Source organism: Barbatula barbatula (assembly GCF_947034865.1).
Source record: "Barbatula barbatula genome assembly, chromosome: 2".
In the NCBI taxonomy this organism is placed as follows: domain Eukaryota; kingdom Metazoa; phylum Chordata; class Actinopteri; order Cypriniformes; family Nemacheilidae; genus Barbatula; species Barbatula barbatula.
Window position 1 is genome coordinate 5,479,498 of NC_136767.1, and position 23,554 is coordinate 5,503,051.

The following is a 23,554-nucleotide window of genomic DNA, read 5'->3' on the forward strand; positions in this document are numbered from 1 at the left end:
TCAGAGGTCTTCTGTTCTATGCTGTCCTTGCAAAAAAAGCCAAAATCAGCTGTTTTATTATTATTTGAAGGGTCACAGAGAGTATGAAGCAAATGTTATATGTTTTGAAACACCTAATAACATACTGTAGTGGGAAAAATAAATTGGTTAAAAAATGTAGAATCGTTTTTTTTCATAATTTTTATAAATAGATATTGCTGTGTGGAAGATCTACCAACACTTTTTTTTTGGTGGTGTCAAAATATTGCAGTTCCATAAAACGGATAAGAGGAGTTTTAAATTGTACTTTTATTACATTTAATACCAGGTTAATATGAAAGTGTTTAGTGTTTAGGGATGTATTACTGTTGTTGTTTTCTAAATGAAATATTTGTATTCAATAGAAACGTGAGAGCACAAGGACAAGTTTTAATAGGTTGACATGATAAACCATTTTACTCCAGTACTGAAATTATAATCAAATAGAAATATTTGCAGTAAACAATTATGTATTTAAAGGAATAGTTCACTTTAGAATGTATGCTTATTTACTCAACCTCGTGTCATCCATGATGTATTTATTTCTACTGTAGAAACTAGTCCAAGGTTGTTGAGGCAAATATAATTGATATAATGGGGGACAACCTGACCTAATGTCCAAATATCCGTTTCTTCGCAGCTTTAACTGGCTAAACGCGACACCAGCCGATGAATTAGGGAAGTAGTCATTTTCTAAGAAAAATTCTAGAAAACCACAAATACATGTCTTGCACCCAACCGGGTTGCGCGTTCACGACTTCCCCTAATACATTATCACATTGGAAAGGTAAAACATCCGTATGCACTTAAAGGGATAGTTCACGAAAAAAATCCACCCTGATGTTGTTATAAAACAGGTCTTCTGTGGAACACACAAAACATATTTTCTGAGAAATGTTTTGGTTTTGTCAATGTGGACCAATATTGTTCCTACAAGAAAGAAAGTAATACAGGTTTGCATGAGGGCACTTAAGTAAATTATTACACAAATATTAAATAATACAACTTTATGGTGCTTTTTTATCAGAATTTTATCAATTTAGAAGAACTCTTTTCTCCTCCCTGACATCAACAAATATTTACTTTCTAGCATTATGACGCCTTGCTCACAACTGAAGTGTTTATTACCTGAAGACAGTTGTTGTAATGTAAAGATTCCATTACGTTATCTTTTAACAAAAGCAAGCTTTTATAGGATAAGTGAAAGTTGCACAATTAGCAACTACGTCAAAGTGCCTGGATGACAAAAGTCAGTGACGATACAGACATGTCATGCTTAACTGACATAAGCAGTTAGTGACTAACATTTACTGTCTGAATCATGACAAATGATCAGAGACGTTGTCTAATGCTGTCATTTCAGCGTGGGTTTCCCCCTCATGCAACCCAGAGTTATGCATGTAAATACACAAAATATAAATTATGTATGATACAGTTAAAAAAAGGTCAGGGGGTTGAAATGCTCTTGTAAAATTATAGGAGGACTTGTTTTGGGTAAAAATCATCAAATGCAAATGTTGGATTAAAGAAATATCTTAAGAAAAAAGCTCTTTCACTACATCACCGTAGACTCGCATATTGAAAATGAAAATGTTATTTGTACTTTTCATTTCAGTCAATTATACTTTGGTTAAGACTGGACAAATGTACGTGTTTTCTGTTACAGTATATTCAAATCATATTAATTTTCTGCCGATGTGATGAAGTCTTACTGAGAGAGGAATAATAAACTGTCTCAGTTCTTATGACTTAAAGGACCAGTGTGTAATTTATGTTTAGTTTAAAAACATGTGTTCAGGGGTGTTAAAAGACCTTTGACAATGAAGCGTTATGTTTTTCTTACCTTAGAATGAGCTATTTTTATAGCCCTAAAAAGACAAATGATCTAATAAATACATGATCTAATTTGGGAAAGAAGCGAAATCGTGACAACATCTTTATCCTCTCTCAGCCTCCGTTGTGCTTCGAAAGGAATGGGGTGGAGTGAGCGGTCGGTTCCTGTTCATAACCCCTCCTGTTCTCACCCCTAGATGCTCTTAAATGTTCTGTCTGTAGCTCACACAAAGCTATCATATGGCTTTGGACTATATCACTAAAAACAATTTTTTTTGTATCTTCCAAATACAAAAGAAAAACATATATATATACGGTACATTGAATGACATAAGCGTGAGTGACAACATTACGTTTTTGGGTGAAGTCTCCATAAATGTGACACCTTCAGTATCTGGCAACCTGCCCTTATCCGATGACAAGGGCTTTGCAATGTCATCTGTGATGTCTGCTCCCATTTAACCATCAACAGTAGGATCAATGACTGAAGGGCTGACCACAGTCACATGTTCTGCTCTCCTCTTAGATTTCACCCTGCTCTCCAGTACTCCTGTCCTCCCTTGTGCTAGACACAACCATTTTTAATCTTATTAACATAATACAATGAAGTCTCGAAACTAAAAGTCCTCTGTGATGCCAGTAGGGCGGTTTTATACTTTCAGCAGCACCTTTTTATAGGGATGTAACAATATCAAAATCTCATTGTACGATAAAACCTCGCTATGCGTTCCACATCATGGTCTTTATGGCGGTATTTAAAATGACAAATGATGACTTTGAAAAGTCACATAAGCATCCTCTTTTCTTTATCCTCTAATCATAACTGTTGCTTAGAGGAATGAGTTATAGTATTAGATGTGTCAAATGACCTAAAAATCCCTTTTATAAAATAGAATAGTTGGACCTTTTCACCTTGCCAAAAGGTAACATTTATTATCTTTTCTAACATTCTCTATGTTAGGCCCGGAAGACCGATCGTTTCATACAGTCATGTGACCATGATAATATTGAGACAATTTGGCTATTGCGATAACTCCATATCGATAATCTCGATATCGTGCCTCACTATAAATCTCACGATTAAGTAACAATTTACTTTTTTGGCAATGTATACACTTACACAATCGCGGAAAAACAGATCTATATGCAACGTTGTAACTCGACTCGCAGTCGTACATTAACCGTGTGCGTGCAGAAAACTTTCCCTACGTTCCGTTCCGAAGTGATCATCCCTATACCCTGCTCTCTTCGAAGAGTAAAGCTCGATGTGTAAGCTCTGAAGGGGAAAACGCAATAGTCAGAACGCGTCTGCGCACGCTTGTTTCCTTTCTGCAGTGCCCAGCTTGCGAGTTGTAGACATGACGCGTGGCGACGCTTCTCTTCCGGTACACACTGTTGTTTCAACGTTTCAAGTTACAATGAGCTGTTGTGAAGAAAGACTGACTTCTAAATGATGGCATTTGAACCAATTCAAGCATTTAATACACAAATACATTTAAAGCGGTTTGTCCGTGTGTGTGGAATGCATAGGTTAACCGGTCATCTTAATCATTGTGAATGTTGTATGAAGTTTTGACAGAAAATTAGGTCTACACAGGTCATACATACATACAATTCTGAGGACTTAAATGCTATAAATGAAGATATTTGATGTTGACACAAGGAAGGGGCAAAGGCCTACGGAAAGACTATATTCTCATCACATGTAGCTTTGTAAACTGCTGGCATCTAGAATGAGTTTGGTCAGCATTTTATTGATTATTACAAAGGGCTCTCTCAACTTATATTTTTCAATTTGTCAATAAATACGATTATAGGCTTCAAATACGCACCACTCAAAATCCCACACAGAGCCCCGGCATGTAACAAATCCCAATTTAACCCCTGCTTGTGGGCATATGCTTGAAATTATTCGCAATGCCTCAGGACAGTGAAATCTTCAGCACGTTTGTGTTAAGAGGAATGTTAGTGAATTTGTCAGTAAGCCTACATAGGGTTTGGTTGGTACAGGGTGCGATTAATATATATTTTATCTGTTAATTTAGAGGACCTGTTTGAGGGGTGCCGCTCAGTCATGGGGACATTTTATGATATCCTGTCTGTACTGTAGGTTTTGAGAGGAGACTAAGCCTCAAGTACAATTTGGAGATTGTATAGAAGAGTAAACAAATGTTTTTTTTTTGTCAAATGGTCATATTACCTTTTCTGGCAACAATGTTGCCAAAAATAATGTGATTTCTTAAACTCATTTCACAGGAGGAAAAGAGTTGAACCCTTTTACGAGTGATGGTATACAGTTGTATATATTATTTATAAAATATCATGTATACAATTATAAATAAAAGGAATGAATAAATAAATAATATGATTATATTGTTTATTATTATATACTGTATAATATTTTATTTTATCTTGTGCATGTGGCACGATGAGGAAACTACTCTTTAGAAGTCTCTAAATCAAACATGGATGACAAATTGTGTGGGTGTGGAAGCTTATCTTGTTTAATAATTTACCAAGATCATTTGGAAAAGAGTGATTTTACTTTCATTATCTTTGTAAACAAGCCAGTGGTTCTCTTGGCAAACTCACACTGCAGCATTAAAGGACACAACATTTGCTCTATATTATTCACAAAAGTCAAATCAAGCCATTTGAAATGGATGCTAAAATACGACAGATGTCCATTTTGTGCCTGTGTTACTCCACTTTTCGATGACTCACCTGTCTAAAAACCCAAACTGCTCTCCCTTCACAACAGGTTTTTATCTTTGCAGTGGTTCTTTAAAAAAACAATGCTTTGGTTTGTTTTTCTAGCTGCAGAACGAGCAACAGAAAGAGTCTTATAGGAAGTGGACAGTCGGCTGCTCTTCCTCGACCACACTCGCCTCTGTCATCACACACAGGTAATCCGTTTAGTATGCGTGTCTGTGTTTTCATGTGTGCACGTCTGGCATTACTGCTTTGATGTCTGAAGTCCGCCAGACTGTCACAGTATCCCTCCATTCTAACCAGGTACAACATGATAGTCACACATAACAAGACGTTTTGTTGGTGAGGGGTTTCTGTTTCTGGCATGTCACCCATGTGGGTGATGAATTAGTAGTTAAGATGGGAAGGGTTTGGTTTTAAGGGAACGGTTACTAAACAAAACATCATCACCTGCAAGGTGTGCAACAAGACAAAAAATACCCTTAACCAAAAATATTAAGATTAAAATGTGCCTTTCCAGAATCAGTCGAATGTTGATGATGATCAATATATGTGATGTCGCCCAGCACTATTTCTGATTGGCTCACTGGAATATTATTATTATTACTTTCATTATTTCTCCGGACACCTAATTTTATGATATTGGTCCAATGAACCGTGGTCATGAATTTGTTCTTTTACAATAAATGATTACTAAAATGCTCTGGGACAGGAGGATGTCCAGAGAACGGTGACTCTTTGGTTTGAATAAATGGAATAGGTCTGTGTAAAAAAGCCTGTTTAAGCAGTAATCTTGTGTCTTAATTTATGAGCTGCCCGGTGAATTTTCCTCTCTTTCTACTCACACCATCTCTGTACTCGGAATACTCAGCAGTCCTGTTGATTAAATTACAGCATCTTATTGGGATTCACGTTTTATAGACATGAAATATAGAAGCATTGATTAGATCCGCAGCTATCAAATATCTATAGCATTGGTGAATTATGTTAGGACAGCCCATAATGTTCAAGATGTAGGGATATGTTGGTATGCCATCCTTAACAAATCATTTGTATTGTGATTATCAGCATCGGGTGACGACTGTGACTGGTTGTATCTACCAAGACATAGACAGACTGATATTGACAACAGTCAAGTTTGTAACATGACGCATTACCCGCATCTTATTTGCTTTATTTTCTTTGTGAATTTTGTTAAATGAGTCACCACTAATGAGCATCAAGCATCAGTAAAGCTCAGAGGCCTCTCTTTATCAACAACAAAGGGGGGGGGGTCATAGAGATGTATGTTAATTAACCATTAACTACTTTCCATATTCGTTCGGGTTAATTTTCTGTAATTATCGCAGGGCAGAAGGCCGTTTTCAGTGTTAGCGGAGGAGAAACTCTGGTTCTAATGACCATGATTTGGGATCTCCCAGACTCTCAGATGCGTCCACATTGCCAAAAGCAATCCCTCGAAACAGTGGGGTTCAGCTAATAAGAGCAGAGAGCACATATGGCTACGGAGATGGTGTTAGGAGCCTGCTTCTTGGTTGAAGGGGCAATTTTTCGTAAATTTTCAAATGGATTTTATTTTCATTTATTCATTTTGGATGAACACCCCAAAATGATCATAAATGATCTTCTTTGCATTTTAACGATCTTGAGCCATGCAGTTCCTTTGTGGACCAAATCAAAATATGTTATAATTTAGAAATACATGTGGTATACAACGGTACGTTTCTCTACCATAGTATGTTATTAATATCTTATAGAAGGCAAAGTCGCAATCATTAACGTTACTTAACATTATTATTAATGCGTTCGCTGAAACAAACTAACCATGAACAAGATATTTTACAGCATTTCTTCATCTTTATTAATGTAAGTTCGTGGTGCTAAAGAAGTTACAACATTTGATTTTAAATACGTATTTTGTAAATGGACTTTGATAAATCAAGGAACTATGGTTACTTTGTTAACTTTGGTTAGGTAATTTTAACAAATCAATTTGAATATGAGGTTTTATTTGATAATATTATTGAAATTCTGAAAGAAACTACTTTGGGTTTTCAAATAACATCAACTTGATGAACCGTGTTAAAAAACAATATAAACACAAAACACCTTTTATCGGTAAAGTTATTATAAAAGTATTTTTAAACTATTATTATTTTGCATGTGGTTCTCTAAATGATGAATTCATCTTTATTTTGGGTAAACGTTAACTTATTACTCACAGGCACAGAATATGTCCTCTTTTGAAAATAAATGAAAGTATTTACCGAGCAGAAAGTACTGCTGGCACAGGAAGAAGTGTTGTGCTTAAAACAATGTTTTTGTCCTTTTGCAGGCACAAGTCCTCAAGACAGTCCAAGGAACTTCTCCCCAAGTGCTTCAGCTCATTTCTCCTTTACCCGCAGGTAACCATATCATTTTTAACTGTAGTCATTTGAAATCATTTAAATGATTTAAAAATATTCAAGTATTCGTTTGCAAATGCAGTCAAATGCATCCATCTTTAAGCATGCCTTAAAAGAACAGTTCACCCAAAAATATCTAATTTAATCTCATAATTTACTCGCCCTCATGTCATCCATATTGTGTATTACTTCCATTCCTGCGTTGCAAACAAACACATAATATGATATTACCATGCTGTCATTTTATCCAGACTCAAAATGTTCAACTCAAACTGTTAAAGCTCCAAAACGAGCAAGACCGTAATATAAAATATACCTTTGTATAAAAAAAGAAGAAGATTAATCTGCTTGATGCGCACCTGATGTGCGGCTGAGCAATTCATGAGAGAACTTTAAATTCTAGGTGGAGTATTTCTTTGTGTCCAAATCCTTGAGCCACTATTTTCTTTTGGGAAAGCTATTATCACTTATCTATTAGAGTATGTAGCAGAAAAGTTATAAATAGCATTATTGTTAGAATTGTGGTCCAGATCTGTCAGGAATGTACAACATTCACGTAAACAAAATGCTCTTTGATGCGAGTAGCAGTCTCTGACACTCTTTCTTCTTTGGTGTGGTTGATAAAAGCTCTCGGTTGCTGCTTTTGAAAAACCTCATGAGCTGACAGGCTTTCTACAGCCTAAATCTGTTTACCCGTCACATCAACGCCTTTAGCAGAGCTTCCATGCTGTTCCGTTAGACAGGAAAAAATGCTTTTTTCAATTATTCTTTTTACTATTTATAATCCTCTAGTCACGGCATTAGAGCAGACACGCCATTTAAATGACAATTACTGTATCTTTACTCTGTTTTTTCCCATCACACTTTCCTGTGTGACCTGTTCAACATCCAGTGCTGTAGATTTTTGGGCGTTTTCTGTATTTACTCGGTCCATGAAAGGCTCCACTCCATTTGTGACGTTTGTCTTCCTGTGATTATCATCAGGGCATTTAATCAGATTGAAGGAAAATCACGTAGGAAATTGCTCACAGAGCGCTGCCTTAAATGACAACCTGCCCGAGTGTCATGAATTATACTGTCACTGGCTTTCATCAGCTCTACTTTGAAACGAAATGGCTCACTCAGAGTTTTCTTTTATCTAGTGTACCACTCACCTCTGTTTTGTAGAGTTGACTATTATCATCCCCTAACTCAAGCATAGTTCTTGTAATGTATTTACTGAGGGCTGCTTGTGTTTTATAGAACCGATGGGCGACGCTGGTCTTTGGCATCCCTTCCCTCCTCTGGCTATGGCACGAACACGCCCAGTTCCACTGTTTCGGTAAGTACCATACATTGCAGACGGTTGAGGTAAAGACGCTGACAAGATGACAATGATTTGCAGCAACGGAATAGCTGGAAAACATAACACAGCGAATAGCACAGGAAAGTCACAGTCCGTATGCACCTTGCTGAAAAAACAATGCAATAAGGGCATAGATTTGGTATGAACATTTGTGGGTATTAAAGAGTCAACTGTACATATTACAAAATCTGTAACACTTTACAACAAGGAGCTACAGTAGTAAATGCATAAGCTAACAATTTAGTTTTTTAGAATTTGTTCATCTTTGTTAATGTTAGTTAATGTCAATACGGTTGTTCATGTTAGTTTATGGAGTATTAACTTATGTTAACAGACACAACATTTAATTAAAAAATGTTTACTTAAATGCTGAAATGAACATGAACTAAGATTAATAAATGCTTTAGAAGTATTGTTCATTGTTAGTTCATGTTAACTAATGCATTAACTTATTGTTAACAAATAGCACCTTTATCGTAAAGCGTTACCGCAAAATTAAATTCGATTTTTGAATACATTTTAAAAGAAAATATTTTCAATTAAATAATTGATCGTTTTATATTTATATATACATTTATTTGTAATTGTATACAAGTGTAATAAGCACAAATAGTTTTTTCAAATATTTGACATTTTTGGTGTTACTGTGAAAATAAGAAATATCCAAACTTTTACATTTTCTGAAACTTTCCCCATACATGATAAAAAATTATTAATGTTAGAAAGCAAAACAACAAAATAATGCAACCAAAAATTTATATTAGTGCTGTATGTATTTTATTTTAGTAAACCCAAATCCACTTGCCTCTATGATTATTACATTCTGCCTAAAAATGACTGCAAATTAGATCATTATCATTAACAGATTTAACTTATTTAAACAATTAGCATGACATAAATATTCCAATCCCCCAGTTGGGAAACCCTGCATTATAAAATTGTATGCAGTACGTGGTATACAATGAAATCCACTTGCATTATTTATTTTCCAATTTTGTTTTATTGTTCATTCCCAGTAATATCAGTCAAATTGCAGTTATGTTGTTTTGATTAAGTAATAATAATAATACAAAAAAAGACAATGAAAACATGATAACATAATACAAAACATGATTTGTGAGTTATCTGTTTTGCAAATAAACTCTTCATATTATTGTATGCTGTTAGCATTGTCCAAGATGCATTGCTAAATTTGCTTTAAAGATTTCAGTTAGGAAAGGTCTGTGCGCTTTTACGCACAACTGAACTGATATTTGGACTGAGACTGTCTGCCACGGGTAACAGATGCTGCCATCTCTGTTTCCCAATCTGACTAATGTCCCTCTGAGCAGCGCCAGATTTGTTTGCTGGTAAATATGTCCCTGAATCTGCGCCAGACTGCCCACTCACCCACCCGCTTGCTCACTCTCTGGATGTTTCTGTGTTCAATGACACAGTTGCAGCAGCTGCCCGTCCCAATATGATGCTGAACGCCAATCAGTTTTCCGCATTCAGTTTACAGAAGTCAACAGGGTTGTGAAAGATCTTGGGTGGTTGAGGGCTTTTGAACCACTCTTGTTTTCTGTTTAAACAGCCAAAGCAGGGATGTAAACATCGCCTACACGTTAGGTTCAAGGGAAAGGTCGCCCTGCATCTAAGCCCCTCACTTAAATATTTTGGCATTTGACTGGGGTCTCCATTAACCATCATTTTAAGATTATCATCTTGAAGAAACATTCACGTGCATGCTCATGCTCGCATTTTGATGTGTGAGATCACACATCAGTTATCATATTTTTGGTTTGTCTTCATTCCATTTCTCTTCTTTTCTTTTTCAATGTATTTTACGTTTCATTTCCAGTCGTCCTGTTCATCACAGGAGAAGCTCCATCAGCTGCCCTTCCAGCCCACACCGGATGAGCTGCACTTCCTGTCCAAGCATTTCTGCACTGAGAGCATTTCCGGTGACGACTGCAGAAGAGCCACAGCCATGCGTCCCCGCTCCCGCAGCCTCAGGTACAGGCCGCTTGTGTGTGGCTTCTGGAAGTTATAATGTCATACGGAATATCATGAGTATTGAAACGCGTTTTTCTTGACTTTTGTTACAGTCCTGGAAGATCACCATCATGCTGTGACCATGAGATTATCATGATGAATCACGTGTACAAAGAAAGATTTCCTAAAGTAAGCATATGACCCAAAATCTAACTTCCAAAGTTGTTCAAAACCTGTATATGACTCTTTCTTCTGTGGAACACAAAAGAAGATGTTTTGAGAAGAGGTTTTGTGTCCGTACAGTGAAAGTCAATGGGTTCCAATATTATTTGGTAACCAAAATATCTTAATGTATGTTATGCAGAAGGATGTAAGTCATACAGGTTTGGAATGATGTAAGGGTAAGGAAATGATGAAAGATTTTTTATTCTTCGGTAAACTGTCCCTTAAACTAGATCTCTTCAGTGTCATGTGATTACAGCTTTAAGGCAATACATGTACAAATAAGGGCAAATAGATTTCAGCAAAGTAAAATGAGTAGAGATATTCCCTGCTTGCAAGTCAAGCTAAATCAGTTTCTGTTGGAACCTGTTTTTACATTATTACCTAACTAGCTTGTTGGATGGTAGATGGTTGGACAGCTAGACTGGTGCACCTAGTTTTGACCTGATAGAATCTCAAGATGGAGCCATTTTAAAACGAGCTTAAATATTTGAAAAATACAACCAGGATAGAATGCTAGGTATGCTTATTCTATGGCAGTTATGTGGTGAACTGTAGCTCCAGGTTCGGGCGTGGGACCAGGTGATTACACAGTCCTGATGTCTCCTTTTCACCCCTCAGGCCACGGCTCAGATGGAGGAGCGCATCAAGGAGATCATTCAAAGCAACTCCCCCGAGAATGTCCTGCCGCTGGCTGATGGTGTGCTCAGCTTTGCCCACCACCAGATCATCGAGCTAGCCAGAGACTGCCTGGAAAAGTCACGTCTTGGCCTCATCACCTCCCGATACTTCTGTGAGCTCACAGATAAATTGGAAAGGCTCTTTCAGGAGGTAAATAACCTCTCCAGAGGCTTTTCTGCCTTTATTCTTCTTTTTTCGGCTCTATTTGGAATACATTTTACCATGTGCGACGAGTCTGCCGTACTTAAAAGCAGAGGATCATCACCTTTCAAGTTGTTTCTCATTGATGCATGCTTAAAAGGGCACGTATGATGCGTTCTGTCATTGTAATGCAGTCGACTGAGCGATCGGAGAGTGCAGAGGTGACCTTCATCAAGGAGCTGGTGAAAAAGATTCTCATTGTGATTGCCAGGCCTGCACGACTCTTGGAATGCCTGGTAAGTTGTTTAGAAGACCTTTCAGGTGACAAAATGAGCCAGTCAGCCCCCTCACCTTTAATGTGACATGGTTTAGAATGCTCCTGAAATGAACTCTCCCAACTTTAGGTGTATTCAGTTGATTTCAATTTGAATTCAGTTTTTATTCAGAATGATCAAAGACTCTTTTCGAATGGTTTATTCATTTTGTTTTGCAGGAGTTTGATCCTGAAGAGTTCTATCATCTCTTGGAGGCTGCAGAAGGTCATGCCAAAGAGGGACAAGGAATCAAGACCGATATCCCGAGATACATTATCAGCCAACTTGGCCTGACGAGAGATCCACTTGAGGGTAGGAGGCTTAATAAAGCTGTTATTATCTGAAAAAGGCATGACCACAGGCCATTGACAGAACATCTGATGCATATTGCACACAGAAACAACAACTGTTGAACATTTGACGTCAAGTTTTTTTTGTTTTGTTTTTATTGGCTTGATCCATTAGTCAAGGTTTTATCAGTCTGCCCCGTTAGTTAGGCTACTAGCATCACTGAAGATAGTTCACCCCAAAAATGTGTTTTCATTTGTTTACCCTTATGTCGTGCAAAACCTGAAAGTGTCTCTTGACTCTTTCTTCTGTGGAACACAAAAGAAGATATTTTGAGACGTCTCAGATAGTCTTTACAACGGAAGTCAGTTTGGCCCGATGTTGTCTGGTTACCAATATTTTTTTAAATCTCTTCTTTTATGTTCTGCCGAAGAAAGTCATAAAGTTTGAAAATTACATGATAGGTGGGAAATGACACGATGTTCATGACATTTATGTTATGAGCCTAGGAACACAAATATGAGTTTCATTCATTCTTTTGTATTAGATTTCCTGAAGTGTTAGCTAAAAGCCTTACACACTAGACATCCTGTAATGAACCTCTGATTTTTTTACTCAAGACTATCATTATGGCTAATGAGAACTGAATACGCCCATAGACCTTCTGCCTCATCTTCTCTGCCAAGACACTTTTGGTTACAGAGCCCTCCAAGGCTTCTTAATCCTCAGAGAACGTCCAGATCATTTTGTGTGAAGATTGGAAATGGAGATAGGCAGCTGTTCCATGGTCTTTCCGATGGGTTTAGGTCCCTTTAGAGACAGCTGATCGACCCTCTGGTTCATTTACCTCCTGCTGTTCATCGGTTACTGATGAAGCCTCCTGAGTCTTGCCTCACCGGGATTTGTTTGGAGTGGCAGTTTTTCCAAGTAAATGTTTCATGGTGTGTCATGTGTGTAAACTTACTTCTGGTTTCCACACCATTTAACTCGTTTAGCAACCACAGGAGTCAGCACTAGCAAATTACTCTTTTGGAAAAAGCGACGACTTTGTTTTTTGACAGAAAAAGACAAAAACAAAGGTGGAGAAAGTGTTGTTTTTGGCAATTATGTTTCTGTATTTATACAGAAAACATAACTGCCAAAAACATGCTCTTGACACTCGGGACAATTGCTTAAAAGTTTTATAAACTGCATTTTTTTCTTTTAATTTTAAAATGTTCTCTGGTTCCTATGATGTACTCTATACATTCTTAACCAAAATTAGGCATTTTTCGAGGGATCACAAGGATGGCAATGCAAATAAACTGCACGAGGTCTTGGATTTCACCTAGCCATCTATCGATTTGTTGCTTCAGTTATCCTGTGTTTGCATCTATACGACATGCTGAAATTCTGGGTGGGGCTAAAGAGGCAATGATGTAGAAGTAGGCGTCGATCTTACATTTTCACATTTACGTGAATTTGGCAGAATCTTACAGGATCTTTTACATGTTGTTTTATAGTACAGTGACTTCTCAATGAATATAGATACTGTCAAAGCAAACTCTGTAGCCGTAGCAACATGAAAGTCTATTCTTGACTACATGGATAAAGGGTTTGGGGTCATTTTATCCCTAGTCACAGGTCCTGGGATATTGTTCCTATTTTGTCTCCAACCTGCATTAAACACCTACTAGTATTATAGATAAAATTAGTTGTAGGGAAATGTGAAAATGACCAGTAATAAACATGGTTTCCATTCTTAGGGTTTAAAACATTCTTCATAAACCGATAAAGCACTTGCCAACGTAATATTTGATAGCACGCAGAATGGAAGATCACAGAAAGATTTCTGTATACAATAAGGATGTGAATTTACCTGACCAATTCATGCTTTTTACAGAAATTGCCCAGTTGACAAGCTACGACAGCGGGATTGCAGAAACTCCAGAGACTGATGACTCTGTCAGTGTAAGTACTTAACTAAACCAATTGCTGGAAAAATTAAATGGGTACATATTAAGACAAATCACAGAAACCTTATATTTAGATCTCCAAAATTCTGCAATAATTAAAAAATTATTCCTAAAAATAATTTTTGGGAGAAAGGGGTACTCTATTCTTAAAATACTGTCGAATTTGTTCGTATGAGAGTCATACTGTAATACATCATGCTGCGTGTCTCTTCTAGTCTCACAGTCTGAGTGCAGCACTACGGGCTCGACGCAAACCTTGCGAACTCGACTTCGAGATGATCAAACTGATCAGCAACGGAGCTTATGGGTAAGATGACTCAACAGCTGTGTGGATGACATTGGGTGACTATATTTAGAATAATATAAGATTTTTTTATTCTGTCATAGTGCTGTATATTTGGTGAGACACAAGGACACAAAACAGCGCTTCGCCATGAAGAAAATCAACAAGCAGAACTTGATGTTGAGGAACCAGATCCAGCAGGCCTTTGTGGAGAGAGACATCCTAACCTTCGCCGAGAACCCTTTTGTGGTCAGCATGTACTGTTCCTTTGAGACACGCAGACATCTCTGCATGGTTATGGAGTATGTTGAGGGTGAGTTAAGGGATTCCAATATAAAGGCCAGAATGGCCTATAAACGGATATTAAAACGTAATGTTGACTTTTATGAAACGAGTGACTGATGAATAAAAAGACCTAGTAATTTTCTGGACACTTGGTTTTATTTGGATTTAAAATGTGCAATAACCAAAATAAACTTGTCCTTCAGCCTTCCATTATTTTTGTCAAAGTCTCATCCTCCTCATAACCCCTTCTAATCTCCACTCTATGTAAATAAATAACGGAAATGCTTATTATATAAGTTATTATACAGTCCTTATAAGTTCCAACAACTGAACAAATTCAGACCCTAAAAAGCAATCTGTTGTCATAATGCTTGTTTCTCGTATCATGGTTACTCAACATTAATCCTTGTATGTTCTGTTTCATTTCATTTAACTGAAAGCATAACATTTGTGCAACATTAATTTGTATGTTATTCATACTGCCAGGAGGTGATTGTGCCACTCTTCTGAAGAACATGGGTCCTCTTCCTGTGGATATGGCCAGAATGTACTTTGCTGAGACTGTGTTAGCCCTGGAATATCTTCACAACTATGGAATTGTCCACCGTGATCTCAAACCAGACAAGTAAGCTACCAAGATGAAAATAAATCGTAAATGGTAAACAAAAACATACTGCAAATGCACTAGCCTATAAGGGTTCACATTTAGTTCGATTCCTCCACCTGCCCCCAATGGACTGCGTTCATATTATTTTATATGGTTCCTAACTGCGGTTTGTTTGAGTCATCAAGCCAGCAAAATGCATAATATTGCTCGCTTCACTTTTATACATTCATGTTTTTGAACCGTTGTTTCCAGAGCTTCTGTACACATTGGCATCTTTCGTCTGTCTACGAATGTACTGCAATTTCTCTTAGGAACGCTGAAGGCGAACAGAAATGAAAAATACGCTTGTCAGAAAAGCGAAGGGCACACAAAAAACGATATGTACATCATTAAAAGCGGGTCATCAAGACTCAAGATTGCATTCATATCAGTAGCGAACCGTATTGGAGTTCACATGAACTGCACCCTTGACCTCCCTTTTAAGCCGACTCGGGTACAGTTCTCGGGTGCGTACCCGGGCTCGCAAGGCATTGTTCACATCATCCAAACAAACCGAACTCTTATCTTAATCGAACCGAGGTGTGCACCAAAAGTGCCAATGGTAAACTTCCCTTAAAGAACCTGGCCAGTTCCATTGCGGACTTTTTGGCAAAAAACTGTTAAAAATGGTTCTAGCAAGTGACGTTGCTAGTGACTTACATTCTAACTGACTAATATGCTGTATAAAAGTAAATAGGAATATTGCGGTGTTGTCAGTTGTGGTGATTGTTTGCTCTTTGTTGTTACGTTTTGACAGTTTGTTGGTGACTTCAATGGGACACATCAAGCTGACAGATTTTGGCCTGTCGAAGGTGGGGCTGATGAATATGACCACTAACCTCTACGAAGGTCACATTGAAAAAGATGCCAGAGAGTTCTCTGATAAACAGGTACATATGGTTAATTGCATCTCAAAACCTTTCCACATATTGTGCATTGTTTGCAAATGTTTTGATTTCATGACATGTTCAGTTGCTATCGTTATATGACAATCTTTTTGACCCTTGTCAAAAGCTAGCAGCCAAAGCGTAACATTTGCTGTCTGTCTGCGTATTGGCCTTCTGCACACATTTCTCCAGGTGTGTGGGACTCCGGAATACATTGCTCCAGAAGTGATCTTGAGACAAGGCTACGGGAAGCCTGTGGATTGGTGGGCAATGGGCATCATTCTGTATGAGTTCCTGGTGGGCTGTGTGCCGTTCTTTGGAGACACTCCAGAGGAGCTGTTCGGCCAGGTCATCAGTGGTCAGTCACTTTCTGATTTCTCTTGTGCAATAAAGTCATGCTTCATTCAGGCAAGAGCTTTAGCAGAGGGAGATAGTGTTGCAAGATGTGTGCTTCACATTAATGGACATCAGTATTTCACAGGATCAACAGTGGGTCCCTACTGACACTAGATCTCCTGTTCTCATCCTGCACCTGTCATTCTCTGTCTCTGGGTTAATGTGCTGCCGTTTATATCAGTCTCATATGAATTGAGCTTTGTCATAGAATCATAAAAAATATTTTTTAAATGCAGTTTTTCCAAATGCAAATGCCTCATGTCTGAAAAGATCAGCAGAAATGTTGTTTAGAATGTCACTAGTGCTTGTTAAGGCATTAGTAATGCTAGGTTAGGCTTTATTGCAAGAGGGCAGGGTGGTTTTGACACGGGCTAGTTAACAGTCACCTAGAACATTCTAGCAAACCGCATTACAACATGCTTAAAACAGGACACCAAACACATAACTGCTGTGGAATAACTTACAAATAAGACTTTAAAGGCAGTGTCTATTTAAATCTATTAAAACGAGATTAGTGTTGCATTTATCAAAGTTTATGTTGAATATTTGTTTGAAGTAAAATATTCATACATTTTATGATGATATTTTAATTAGACGTGTCTCGATATGTCGGCATTGACAAGTCATGTGATATTAAAAAACACTATTATCAATATTTTTGTAACTAACACACATAATATACGTGTCGTAAATCATCTGAAATAATTAAGGAAAAGAAGCACAATTTGACTGATAGCATTATTAATTTATTTATTAAAAGATATTGTAATAAAATTATAAGCAGAAATAATTTGCCCAATGTGAATATTTGAATGTCCTGACAGCTCTACTGTAATAATTTGCATTGGGAGAATGTTGTTAACTGGCCCCATTCACTTGCATTTCAGTTGCAATAGAAGTGAATGGGGGACAGTGCTGTTCGCTTACCGACTTACTTTAAAATATCTTTTGTGTTCTGCAGAAGAAAGAGAGTCATAGTGGTTCGAAATGAGAGTGAGTAAATGATGACAGAATTTTCATTTTTGGGTGATCTATCACTTTCAATTTGACCTAAATATTTTTAAATATTTTTGAGCAGTCTTTCATTATCCGTCAAAGCCACATGCCCTTAACTCAAACCCCATGACTGAGAAAACACCAAATGGTTTCTGCAGCTGTTAGTTGTTTTTTATCATGGGTGTGCGAGCCTTAATTAATGTGCCCAGCTAGCTGCCATTGCTCCTGGGCTTGGTTACATATTCATGTTTTGTATTATATTCATTCAAATTTGTGGCGTGTGTTGCTGTATAGACGGTCGCAAAGCAACAATGCATCTCCTCATTTACTTCACCCTACCGGCATTTCAGCCGAAGTCTCTCTTCTTTTTTTTTGTTGCTCTGCGTTTTGTTGCTCTGCATTCATTTGAGTTTTTGACAAGCTCGCTCCTTGATCCATGTTAATACAAAACAAACAGCCCCTGGAAATCGATGTTTTATGCAGGCCTGTTTATGCTTTGAAGAAATGTTGATGTACGATAATTGCCCCATGTTTAAATTCATATGTAAAAATATTCTTCATATTCATGTGTGTGCTGCTGGGGTTCGGTGTTACAATGAAGTTACAATGAAGGCATGACAAAAACCAAGATAGGCTTTCATGTTGAATAAAAAACAAAAAATGTAACCTGAAAATACTAGTGTATTGGTTGTATTTGAATCGGGCGATCTGGATGATGAAACCGTTTGCTTTTCTCTCAGATGAAATAAACTGGCCGGAGGGTGAGGATGCGCCACCATTCGATGCCCAGGAGCTGATCACCCTGCTGCTCAAACAGAACCCTCTGGAACGCCTCGGCAGCGGTAAGGGTCCTAAATTAGCATTTGCCAAGTACATATTGGCTTTGGCAAGTAAATAACCAAAAAACTGTTTAGGGTTAGCAAGGAAGCACGTGTTCTATGACCGGTAACACAATAAAAAAGAGATCTAACATGCTGAATACGAAAAAGCATATTTTGGAATCACTACATGTATGCAGACATTACAAGGTACTGGCATAACACTTCAAAACAACAGTTAAACATAAAAATGAGTCGTCCAAAACCTCAGAAGTGTACATTTGATACTGTCCTCATGAAGTTCATCATCGCTTCATCCCACATCCATGCTACTGAAATGTCTTTTGTAAAATATGTGAAAATTTGTAAAGTGTTTGTTTATTGGCAATATATCGGTATATCATTATGAATTATATAAGCTTAGAATGTACTTAAATATACACTTACACATTGATGCTTCATGAAAATAAATATAACCACAATAATAAGCACCACAGAATTATACAAGAACTACAAAAATTGGTTAGACGGTGTAATTTGATCCGAAACTAAAAGTGTGGTAGCAAAATTGCAAATAAAATTCTCCGTTTATTTACCATAGGCACGTGTAAAGATTACTTTTGAACCTAAAGCTTCAGTGCTTTTGCAATACATTTTTGCCACATACTGTCCTAAAATGTTGTAAATGATCGGCAACCTTTGCATGTGTCCTGTTGCAGTCCTTTCTATTAGGCCTACTAAGTAATTGACAATGACACCTGGATAGCAAACAAGACCAGCATCATTCCTGTCACACTAATAGAATCAAACCAGGATGTTTTTATGAGAACTACACAGTCCAGCTTTAAAGCAGACCTTAGAGGGTATTCACAGGAAATTGTGTTGCATTATTCATGTCTGCCATACCAATATGTGCCCACCCGTAAAAAGACAAACTGTAGCACGTTTTTCTCCGTTTAGTGGAGACCGTAAATTCTGTTTCTTGAATTTCGTCTTGTTAAATCCTATTTATGTACATAGGACATTTTAAAGCGCATTGCAGAATACCATCAAACAAGTGAAAGTTCAGACCCTGCTTTTATAATACAATTTATTACAATCACAGCTTTTGTTGCTTTAATATACTGACACGTGTGGAGTGAGATTAATATTAAAAGCTATTATTTACTCCATGCTTTATCATTTCATGCCTGTTTAGAACACAGTGCAGTGCTGAATCTTGGCTTTGTGTTGTTAACAGGAGGGGCATACGAGGTCAAGCACCATCAGTTTTTTCACAGTTTGGACTGGAACAGCCTGCTGAGGCAGAAAGCAGAGTTCATCCCTCAGCTGGAGTCTGAAGACGACACCAGCTACTTTGACAGTAAGTGACATTCACTCATTAAGTGACATTTCATGCAGGAGTAAAGACGAACTCAGTGCTGGCCGCAGGCTCTTGACTTCAATTTCAAAGGGAGGTTCAGATGTTCATCTTGCTGATAGATTCGTCACATATTAGCACACAACAGCTAGGTGGTGATGATGATGATGGTATAATGTTTGGAATAATTTGCTTTTTTTCACTGTATATTTTAAAGAAGCTTAAGGAATATGTCACAGTCATCTTGTGTTGCTCTCTGAAATCAATTGTTAGGTTTTTATTTACAAACCATAATTTGAAAGGTTTTTCAATTTAATGTTTAAGTAAAATAAACTATAGTGATAGTGAAAATGAATATTCATTTACTTATTCAGTTTGAAATCTAACTTCCAACCAAATGAATCACATATATATATATATATATATATATATATATCACATGACGGCACTTTTGGATAAAATGCACCTTTAAAATTATTTAAAGGAATGTTGTTGTAACTTAAGATCGCATTGAAATTACAGCACCATGTGACACATTTTCTCCTTTCAGCACGATCCGATAGGTACCATCACCTTGAAACTGAAGAAGAGGACGATACTAATGATGAAGATTTCAATGTGGAACTCCGTCAGTTTTCCTCATCCTCGCATCGATTCTCTAAAGTGAGTTTTCTATTACTTGTTTGCCACACACTCATACAAAATATATATATAGTCTGCAGTCCTGAGGTGCAGAAGGATTTGCATATATTGCCCTCTGCAACTATCACTAACACCAGCATATCAACAATGTCTGCTTCAAGCGCGCAGGATCTATGTGAAGGAATTCACATTTGAATATCTATTTCTGTAGAACAGAAGACCTACAAAAACTCATGCACATTCTTGCTCTCAGGCATGAAGGACTTTGGTGCAATGCAGTATATGTTGAGTCTAGAAACTATACTGCACACAGTGTGTCTGGTGAGAGTTGATATAGTGTCAGGTGGATTTTTCACTTGTCCTCAAAGTGTCAAAATGACAAAGTAAAGGAACACTCTGTACCCAATACATGTCATTTTTTATTATTAGTGGCGTTTGTTAAGACAAGTATAACTATGATTCATATATAAGGTATGAACCAATGCCTTCTAGGTCTAGATTTAAAAATGAATCTAGGATAAAAAGGGTCGGTTCATTATTGCATTTTGTGATCTGTTTAGTGATGCATATTCTCCTTGTGTGTGGAAGGTGTACAGTAGTCTGGACCTGTCACGAGGTCAGCTGGAGGAGAAAGGAGAACACACAGAGAAGAAGACTGAAAGTCCACTGACTGTCGACTCACTGAGCTGGACTCCAGACTTCACTGAGATGTACGTCACTCAACCATCTTTTTAGAAATGACATCTGATAGCGTAAAGCGACTAACAACTTTGTTACTTACCTTCAGCCCCTCTCTCTCTCATTCATCGGACACCGAGAGCACAAGTCTTAGCAGATGTTCAGGTCTCCTGCCCAAGTTTGCCATATCTGCTGAAGTGGATGACGGCAATTGCTCTCTTGCTTTGGAAGACCCCAGTAAAGTGACCTTTAGTATTGGGGAGTTGCCTCAGGATGAGCCTGATTCTACTACACCCTGTAGCACCATCAGTAACTCAACCCTCTCTGGTAGGGCACATTTGAATGTACAGAAGTGCATAAATGTACATTAGCTGTGCTGGCATTGATCACAGTTTGGTATAATTGTAATTAGAACACTTTTTTGGAGTAGGCAGTTTTTCAGAGCACCTGGACCAGGTGCCGTCGAGGGACGAGGCAGTTGAAAGTCCAGACAGCTCCTGTAAGCAGCCCTCTACTGATACAGGCATCTTCCTGAGCACTCCCAGACCTGAGATCACAGACAAGCAGTGTCCGGTCAGCAAAGTGCCAAAATCAGTGTCTACCAGCGCCCTGTCACTCATGATCCCTGGAGGTTAGTGTGTTAACAATGTGTATAACAAACGCATTCGGTGGATACATTTTGTGTTGTAGTGTGGATGAGGAAAACAGAGGAGTTTAAAAACGATGATGCTTTTTTCGTCATGTGACACAGTTGTTTCCACTGCTTTCCTGTTTGATAGCATTAATGTCAATTCATGCATACGTTAGATAGAATTTTAGGAGACTGAATATTTCATTACTCGCAGTTATTGTTTGGCAGCGGAGCGCGAGTTAAGTTTAACTTCCACTTTTGAAGCTTTGTAGTCTTGTGTTACCCGCACCAAAATCAGAAAACTGTGTCTTTGCTCCACATTGCCGCGACATAATAAGGCGAACGCCTGACAGAGATGACGCATACTGACTTTTCTTAGGTTAAACTAATTGGCAGTACATGGATGTAAGCATTTTCAGACGTTTCAGTGTGGATGGGACGCGTTTGGAGATATCCGGCTGTAGGCTTGGCTTTATCTAGTCGTATGTCTCTACAATGGATGAAATGAAAAATAAATAAAACACATACTCGCTGTCTAAACTGACAAAGTGTGGACATACAGCGTTTTGAAAACGAAAACTCAGATTTCAAATGAAAATGCACTAGTGTAGAGTCTTTGTTGTATACATTTGCTGTATAACTATATTGCATATAAGCTTAAGGTGCTATGTCTGGTTTATATTCTAGTTTCTTTTTTACTTAATACATTGTACAGCAGGGCATTTTAAAAGGTTAAAAACCTTAAAGTATTAAAACTTTCCATTATGGAAAGTTGAATTTTAGTGTATTGCATTGTGACCGTTTTTTATGAATATGCTGCAATCTGTTATCTTGCTCCACAGATGTTCTTGGTGTGTCCCCATTAGCCAGTCCTATTTCGCCATACTCTCTGTCATCAGACCCCTCCACCAGAGACTCCTCCCCCAGCCGAGACTCCTCCCACTCTGGTGTCTGCAATCGTCAGCCAATCATCATTCACAGCTCTGGGAAGAAATTTGGTTTCACACTTCGCGCAATCCGGGTCTACGCCTGTGACAGTGATGTTTATACAGTTTATCACATGGTCTGGGTAAGAGTGCATTTTCATCATCTCGCCTGGTTAATGTGTTAAATTATATGCTAATAAAACTAATTTGAACTTTCATCTTTGATAACAGAATGTAGAGGATGGTGGACCTGCTCATAAGGCTGGACTTAAAGCAGGAGACCTGATTACTCACGTGAATGGAGAAACAGTTCATGGGCTGCTTCACACTGAGGTGGTGGAACTACTACTGAAGGTACAGAAATCAGTCATGATTTTAAAAGTACTTATTTGTCCTATCTGTACTTAAATGTGCTTATTTTTTATTTGATGTTATAGGAAGTCTGTTGACAATGATGCTTTAAATTTCATTTTGTAGAGTGGAAGTAAAGTTGCAATATCCACAACTCCTTTTGAAAACACTTCAATCAAAACTGGTCCAGCAAGAAGGAATAGTTACAGAAGCAAAATGATTCGAAGAACCAAGAAGCCCAAGAAAGAGAAAATGCAAGAAAGGTAAAGAATACCATTTAGGGAATGTGGTTATTGAAAAAGAAAGTTGGTATTGCTTCTGCTTGTTACATTTAAGTTATTGTAAGTTTGTACTGTGAACATTCTGTGTCTTTCTATATATTTTGATAATCTATGTTCTTTTCAATAGAGTGAGTTTGGGAATTGTGGTATTTGTTTCTCTTCAGGCGACGATCAGTATTCAGACGCTTCGCCATGCAGCCTTCTCCACTCTTACACACCAGCCGCAGTTTCACCTCACTGAACCGCTCGCTGTCATCAGGAGAGAGTCTGCCCGGATCTCCCACACACAGCCTTTCACCACGCTCCCCTACAGCTGGCTTTCGTCCAACACCCGACTTTACCCAGTCAGGTTAGTGTATGACATTTATTATGAATCATATGATAATTAATTATCTTGCTGTTTATAGTGATCTGCCCTCTTTTGTACTTCCCTGTGAATATTTTAAGGTAGCATTGTATGCTGTCCATATATTTTAGCTGGGTGCT

At 37.8% G+C, this 23,554-nt stretch overlaps 1 protein-coding gene across 2 annotated transcripts in view; it reads left to right on the top strand.

The window, feature by feature from the left end:
- mast4 (microtubule associated serine/threonine kinase family member 4) overlaps positions 1–23,554 on the top strand; it is a 97,862-nt gene that overhangs the window by 68,006 nt on the left and 6,302 nt on the right. Inside the window, exons 5-28 of one of the 2 annotated variants that reach the window (XM_079484364.1) lie at positions 4,669–4,757; positions 6,899–6,968; positions 8,211–8,289; positions 10,154–10,308; positions 10,401–10,476; positions 11,131–11,340; positions 11,526–11,627; positions 11,825–11,957; positions 13,816–13,883; positions 14,104–14,195; positions 14,276–14,484; positions 14,943–15,081; positions 15,860–15,992; positions 16,182–16,347; positions 18,122–18,223; positions 19,440–19,562; positions 20,110–20,222; positions 20,790–20,911; positions 20,989–21,206; positions 21,310–21,510; positions 22,353–22,579; positions 22,668–22,790; positions 22,914–23,050; positions 23,233–23,417. In XM_079484364.1, coding sequence (XP_079340490.1) covers positions 4,669–4,757; positions 6,899–6,968; positions 8,211–8,289; positions 10,154–10,308; positions 10,401–10,476; positions 11,131–11,340; positions 11,526–11,627; positions 11,825–11,957; positions 13,816–13,883; positions 14,104–14,195; positions 14,276–14,484; positions 14,943–15,081; positions 15,860–15,992; positions 16,182–16,347; positions 18,122–18,223; positions 19,440–19,562; positions 20,110–20,222; positions 20,790–20,911; positions 20,989–21,206; positions 21,310–21,510; positions 22,353–22,579; positions 22,668–22,790; positions 22,914–23,050; positions 23,233–23,417 — 3,272 coding nt within the window. The remainder of the gene's footprint in view (positions 1–4,668; positions 4,758–6,898; positions 6,969–8,210; positions 8,290–10,153; positions 10,309–10,400; positions 10,477–11,130; positions 11,341–11,525; positions 11,628–11,824; positions 11,958–13,815; positions 13,884–14,103; positions 14,196–14,275; positions 14,485–14,942; positions 15,082–15,859; positions 15,993–16,181; positions 16,348–18,121; positions 18,224–19,439; positions 19,563–20,109; positions 20,223–20,789; positions 20,912–20,988; positions 21,207–21,309; positions 21,511–22,352; positions 22,580–22,667; positions 22,791–22,913; positions 23,051–23,232; positions 23,418–23,554) is intronic. The other variant, XM_079484365.1, reaches the window with a different exon arrangement.